Source organism: Ruditapes philippinarum, unplaced genomic scaffold, assembly GCF_026571515.1.
Source record: "Ruditapes philippinarum isolate M1 unplaced genomic scaffold, ASM2657151v2 ctg3148_1_1_1_1, whole genome shotgun sequence".
NCBI classification, from domain to species: Eukaryota; Metazoa; Mollusca; class Bivalvia; order Venerida; family Veneridae; genus Ruditapes; species Ruditapes philippinarum.
Window position 1 is genome coordinate 854 of NW_026853033.1, and position 7,192 is coordinate 8,045.

The following is a 7,192-nucleotide window of genomic DNA, read 5'->3' on the forward strand; positions in this document are numbered from 1 at the left end:
TTTATTTGTAATTGGATAATTAATTGATATTTGAGCATATCATATCAGAATCAACTAAACGAAAAGACAATATAATAAGCTTTATATCAGTTTAATATGGTGGCATATTTCTGCCACCAGATAACCTGATAACTAACTAGTTAATGAAGAGGTTAACTAAATACGTAACTAGTTAACCTGATAACTTACTAATTAGTTAAGAGGTTAACTAGTTACGTAACTCGTTAACCTGATAAAAGTTTCTAGTTAATTAAGAGGTTAACTAGTTACGTAACTAGTTAACCTCTTAATTAACTAGTTAGTTATATGATTATATAGTGGCAGAAATATGCCACCATAGTTTTTTCCCTGATTTACCACTTAAATAAACCAATCTAATTAAAGTAGTATTATAATAATGGACTTGTGTTACAACTTGGCAATGTGACATCAATTGCGTTATACAAATAGAAAGTTAAAGCACGGTAATGGTTGAGATTAACTATTGTTGTCTCAATTAGAGTGCTCATTTTTTTAAAACCCAATAATATGGTATAAAGAACGAGCATTATATTCGTGTATCTTCATTTCTACATTATTGAACTCCTTACAGAAATTAACACCCCAGTTACACAGAGCCATCGGTGATTGATCGGTAGTTTTTTAGCCAACTTATGGAGTGAACCGATGACAACGTATTTATCACCGATATCACCTATTGGTCACCTGTTTGCTACCTATCAACTGCTATTGGGGAAAGATAAGTTTCATCGGTGAAAAATTACCGATTGGGATTTTTAAACACGTCTAAAATTCTCGATCGGTGAAAATATTTTACAAATAACCGACAGCAACCTATATCACGAGATGTGCAAGCTCTTAATCACCCGATATCGCCGATCGGACAAAGATAACCAAAATATGAATCACCGGCCATATCTGACGGAAAGTGTTAACCACTGATGACTAGCTATCAAACACCGATTAATCAGCGTACGCGCCCGATTTAGCTCGATTTACAAACGATAAAAACCAAAAGTATTTCAGCATTTATTCATCGACCCATTCCCGTTTGAGTTTGCTGTCTGTCACCGATGGCCGTTTACACTGAAAACCAGAAATAAAATCACGCATGACAACCGATCATAACAGCGAGTACATTTAAAATTAAATGACCGATTGGGGACCGACCGTCTGTGTAACTGGGCCCTAATATTATTTTCGCCATCTATGCCATTTTGATTATTAAAATTTATTTGAAACCAATTAGTTTTAATCTTTTTTAACGAGCTTCATGTGTCTTATATTATTGTTAATCCGGGTCTCTAAGCTTTTGAAATGTTAAATATGCAACGAGACCGGACCAGTGAGTTCGTGACAGTAGCAACAACAACTGATACAAACAACAACAGCAACAACAACAACTATGAAGTATATGTGCTAGCGCGGGCTAGGGCCTATGCCATGCGGACATGTTTCTTATAATAGTCGTCATGATGATATACTGAGCAGATTTTTTTTGTAGCTGTATAAAGTTATACATGTATATTATAATTAAAAATGCACTTCGATACTAGGGATAACTCACAAAGGTGGACACATTTCTCCTCGTTGTTGCATGACATGTAGGTTTATAAAATGAAGTGAGTATCACAGATTATTATATGATCTAAATATAGCAGCAAGCTCATTGGTCCAAACAGTAGTCAACAGAACATTTTATAAAATTATATTCACTGAGTGTAGCCTAAATTGGATTTTCCATATTCAATGACCCCATATCACAGACTGTTAATTACGCGTGCGCATTAAAAAATAATTGTTGCGTTTTATTCTTTATGCCATATTTTAAGATTAAAATATCATTACTTTACTATTATAGTTAAAGGCTTAACGCAATGATGAGTATAAACTTGAATTACTTTTGTATGCGCAGCGTTCGAGTAATCGTTGCACGCCTGACACGTGCGTATTTTTCCCGCAGGCAAAAGTTGTATTAGGTTATACTTTTTGTGATTATTTAGCCTGTTCATAAAAAAAACTATTAACTAGTGAGCCATTGAATATGATGTGACATTCACCTGCATAAAGTCTATCGGCTATATCACAATGTATATCAATATGTAATCTGCCGGTGAATAACACATCGTATGCAATGGTAATCTAGTAAATAATTGTATAATCGCTACTGTATACTATATATATTTATATGAAAATCAAATCACATAAATGAAAGTAGACAGAGACGTTTCTTAAGGAAGTCTTCCTGTAATGCTTTTCCGCGTAAAAATATCGTAATAAATCGGTCATTTCCGGAACATAATATTTCACAAGCTTTGGTATTAAATAAGTTTTAACCGTTCATAATCGGAATTTAGTATACTCATAGTGATAAGAATGAGTGTTTGTAAATAATCTTACGCCCAAGATTTCGAAAAAATAACGTAACGGAAATAACCGATTGGCTACGATATTGGCCGATGTTAGAAGTTTTGGCGGGAAACATTACTGTAACAGTCAGACTACCTAAAGTATCATATTAAATGTCGTTGCATATAATTATATTATGAAAAATTTAATCACTGAACTAAACAGCTAGATTCAAACTAGAGGATGAAAAAGCCAACTAGACATTAAGCGGAATTTTAAAAAAAATTGTTGCGATGGTTATAGTTCCTTACTTTTGTACAAGAATACCTAAGAGTTTGATGTGTTGGTGTATTGTATAAATTCACTGTAGTCGACCTACTTTAAGACTTCCACACCGTTTTAATAGTTATTGCATCTCTTCGTATAAATATTTTAAATACTACAAGAAATATACAATTTTATTGGAATTAAATGATATATAAAATGGAACAAAAAAATACACAACAAAATGATAAGAAATAAAGGTAAATGATATCTACCTGTTAAATAACTTCATGCTTGACACGGTAGCATATGGTTAGATAATGTATAGGTGCAGGCCTCTGACTATCTTATCAAACTCAAAAGATGTTGTTTTCCACAATCTTTAATTAAAGAGTGTGTTTGTCTCGCAAAAAAAAAAAAAATAAAAAAAAAAATAAGAATAATAATGAAAAAAAAGTGGTGTTGGTGGTGATGAAGAACAAAATATAATAATAATAATGATGATGATGTTGTTGATGTTGATAATAATAATAATAATAATATTAATAATATTAATAATAATAATAATAATTAATTAATATTAAGAGTAATAATAAAAATAATAATAATAAAAAATAATAGATCTAGTTATAATAATAATAATGATGATGGTGATGATGATATTATTATCATTATTATTATTATTATTATTATTATTATTATTGATGATGATGATGATGATGATGATGATGATAATATTATAATAATCCAGTTCCGATATTTCGACATGTCAAAAAAATAGTATTGAAGAGAAAAATCAACTTCTGGTATTAATAAATGCATCATGTAGTCATATATTTTCACGAGATACCGTGATAAAGTGGACAAAATACAGGTAGGTATCAACTTTCACGTGCCTAATTAACGTTTCCATACAAATTGGATATAGCCATTCATGCTGTGTGCGTTAACTGGATTGCAGGAATATGTTATCCGCAATCTAGTTACTGCACTGTCTGTCCGCGATATAAAGAGAGTATGCTCGTTGATTGGTTCATTTTTTTTCTGGGATTTACTTACTGTATCGACATACATATGTATAACATACTTTTAGGTTATAATACATTGTTGAATACAATACTTAATTATATTAGGCGAGTACGCATTCGTCTAACCTAGCATGGACGAGGTGCTATTTAGGTTTTCCAGCTGTGTACTAGTCTGATAGAATATGCACCGTATTCGACAGTGTACATGTATATGATCACCATTCTTCCGGCACAACAGCGGGTGTCAAGTAACGTGTGGCAGCACATACTTCACTACAGAGTTGTTATATTTTTCTGGTCCTCCGGAATCATTTATTCCAGCGCTTTTAAGCTTTGAAAATAAAATACTTCTCAAGCCGGTACCAGGGACCACGAGGGATGTTGCACTTTTTCATTGAATTAATGTAGGTTCAATACTGAATTAATTGAACGAGTCGAATAAAATTATATTATGCGAGCCTCTGGCGAGCAAAACATTATTTTATTCAACGAGTTCAATAAATTCAGTAATTAACCTACACAAATATAATATTCCATTTATCACATACTCAAAACATTTAACAGTTAATGTGTCTTTACGCTATGTTTGTATGACGCAAATGGCGTCACGTCAAAATATATGTACGGCTGTGTAATATCATTTTTACGGAGTCGCAAATTCGGCACAGGGTATGTGATAAAGAGCACACATTTTTTTTATACATTTGATGTAGTCTTTTCGATTCGAAAAATAGAAACGAGACTAATTTGACAAGAACTTATCCAATACTGATTTACAGTAAACTTCACTTAAAGCGAACACGGTTATAGCGAACTTCCGGTTAAAAGGAACAGTTTATTTTGGCCCGAATTTTCCCTTCTTTATTTTAATTTAAAAAATAAACGGTTATAGCGAGCACGTTAATAGGAATAACCGCTTAAAGTACTCGTTTCATTGTCCCAATTCAGTTAAAGTTACCCTCGTTGAATTGTCGTTGTCCGATGCGGCTTTTTGTTTTTACTTTGAATACTTAATACATACATGTATATAATTTACTTTATATACTGGTATACTTCTTTTATATCATACACATGGTATATTCATAATGTAATAATCACGTGATACCTTAACCAAAAATAAATATAAAAAATACCAATTTTTATTATTTTTATTTTTATACTATGCACAAAAATATGCTAATTGGAATGTATTATATCGACCAGCGACACAGTAAAATCAAAATTAGATTGAAGGTTATTATGTTGTGAAGAAAACTATTAAGAATATTAAAACATTATCAATCAAATGTTCCTGCAGATGTGGTCGAGTCTGGATATTCAGGCGCTTCCGGTAAATCTGGTACATCCGGGGAATCTGGAAGATCTAATTCTTCGGTCACGGTTGACGGAGACGGTCCATTTGTTGTAGCTGAAATTTCTGACACGCTTACAAAATAATCCAGTTTAGGTTTATCTGTTAATGCTCGTCTTGGAATTGTCAGTGTTGCTTCACTTTTAGGTATAACTTGAACCGTTGATTTTGTGATTGAGAAAGGGGCCGAAGTGGAGACAACAGATGAGGAAGTACTTCCGGTTTGGACACGTGCTGTTGGTTTGTAGACATTATCTATAATCCACGATTTTGGATTAAAAGTGCTAGCCTGAAAACTTAATCCATCTTCCACAAGTTCACCATTCTTTGTATGAAATGTAGGCGAAATGAATGGCACTTGAATTTTATTGATCGGTGAAGGTTTACGCCTATGATTTGTTCGAGGATGTTTCGGATGGTACACGTTTCGGATGCCGTTGTTTGATCTTAAAACTGGTCTCCTGAACATATGTATTCCGGTTCGTGAGCCATCTCTATCAATGGTAATCTTCGTACTTTTTATCCCGTGAGATATCTTCAAATCATTGACATTCTTGGATTTAATATGTACATGTTTTTGCATTTTCGTGTCTTCAGAATTAGGTTCGTTGAATTTAAGGCTGATCTGTAATTTACGCTTTCGGTCAAGAAAACTTAATTTATTTAACGATTTTTGTTGGTGATTTCGCGACTCAAAACTTCCTAACCGCCTTTCAGCTAAGCTGTTCTTTTTCGAAGGTTGTATGGATGATTTATAAAATGAATTCCCAGATGACATTTTTGTTCGAGGTTGGGTAAACCTTCCGCTGTATGAGTTGTAGCCTTTATCTGATGAAATGACTCGTTGGTTTCGTCGATATAATACATGGTTTGGGAACATATTTTCTACTGGTCTTCGTTGAAGAACTCGACTGATTTGCAGACGCTGTGACGAAGAATTAAAAAATTTAGAGTCATACAAATTTAAATGATATTAAACAAATTATAGTCCAATTACATTCATCTGTTGCTTTTTGGTAATAAATACAGTTATAGTAAATTTGTTTTTGTACGGAAGTCAAAATACTACACTGTTTACATTTTTGCTGCTTTTATAACGAATTATTTCGCATTTATCGCTACTTTCCTCAGGGTAACTAACATCTAACATGTTCTTAAACTACTATTTAAACATTTTATAAAATGCATGTTTTCCTTTTCTAAGGAAGTAAAGACAAATTATTTTCTGAGGCATAATGGACTTTTAAACTAGATAAAATCCCTTTATTTGTACAGTAATTGACACACATTTACTGATTTAAGCACTTAACAAAAATAATGCAATTATAAAATGTGTATTCATGTAGCTAGTATATTAAAGAAATTTTTGAAAATAAAAACTTTCTTACCTGATTTGATGCTATATATCGAGTTTCAACAATCGTGGATCCCATGAAAAATATGCATATAAATACTAGCATTATTAAAACCATATTTAAGATATATTAATACTGAATAAGATATTCAAACAGTTTTAAAAGTTATCCGTCCGTATTTAAGTATTTGCAAGGAAATAGAAAATAAACTTCGATTGTTATGAATTGCGAAAGATTGACGAAAGTTTCCTTGCAAAAGCTTTGAACGAAAATGGCTATAGAGCTGACCGCCTCGACGTTTTATATGTGATTGTTTTTGTTTATCCGCTTATCTAAAACTATACGCAATTTTAAGCAATAACTGCGTGGTAATTAAATTGCTATGACATAATTATATTTGACAGCTGAAATATACACGCTAATTGATGTTTTTAACCGCAATTGTCATGTGATAACGTAGAACCAGTGATGTAAGCCTGATTGACAGCTGAAATAAACATCTTTATTGAATTTTTGGACATTTTTTTATAGCTGCTAATTGATTTATTTTATTGATATTTGATTTGTATACGTTATTAAAAGCAACGATTTCATTTCATGATATAATTAGTGTGTAGTCATAATATATGACATAACTACTTTGTACTGAAGAAAATGACATTTTTATAACTTATTCAGTTCTATTTTAAGCCCTGTTAATGTGTAAACAAAATACTACAAAAACCAACAACAACAACAACAACAACAACAATAACAACAATAATAATAATAATAATAATAATAATAATAATGACAATAACAACAACAATAATAATAATATTAATAATAATAATAATAATAATAAT

The 7,192-nt window shown here is 31.7% G+C and overlaps 1 protein-coding gene across 1 annotated transcript; it reads right to left on the reverse strand.

Moving 5' to 3' along the window:
* Positions 1–4,818: 4,818 nt before the first annotated feature.
* Positions 4,819–6,648, reverse strand: LOC132732086 (uncharacterized). Its single transcript, XM_060718435.1, has 2 exons — positions 6,381–6,648; positions 4,819–5,917 (listed from the first exon to the last, which is right to left on the reverse strand). Exons 1-2 carry the CDS (start codon positions 6,462–6,464, stop codon positions 4,919–4,921), a joined length of 1,083 nt encoding a protein of 360 aa, XP_060574418.1. The 5' UTR covers positions 6,465–6,648; the 3' UTR covers positions 4,819–4,918.
* Between the last annotated feature and the right edge of the window lie 544 nt (positions 6,649–7,192).

Excerpts from the sequence above, each read along its gene's own strand:
- LOC132732086 (XM_060718435.1), bottom strand. The coding sequence starts at position 6,464 with ATGGTTTTAATAATGCTAGTATTTATATGCATATTTTTCATGGGATCC. Across the intron at positions 5,918-6,380 it reads GATATATAGCATCAAATCAG|CGTCTGCAAATCAGTCGAGT; the intron begins GTAAGAAAGTTT and ends TCTTCGTCACAG.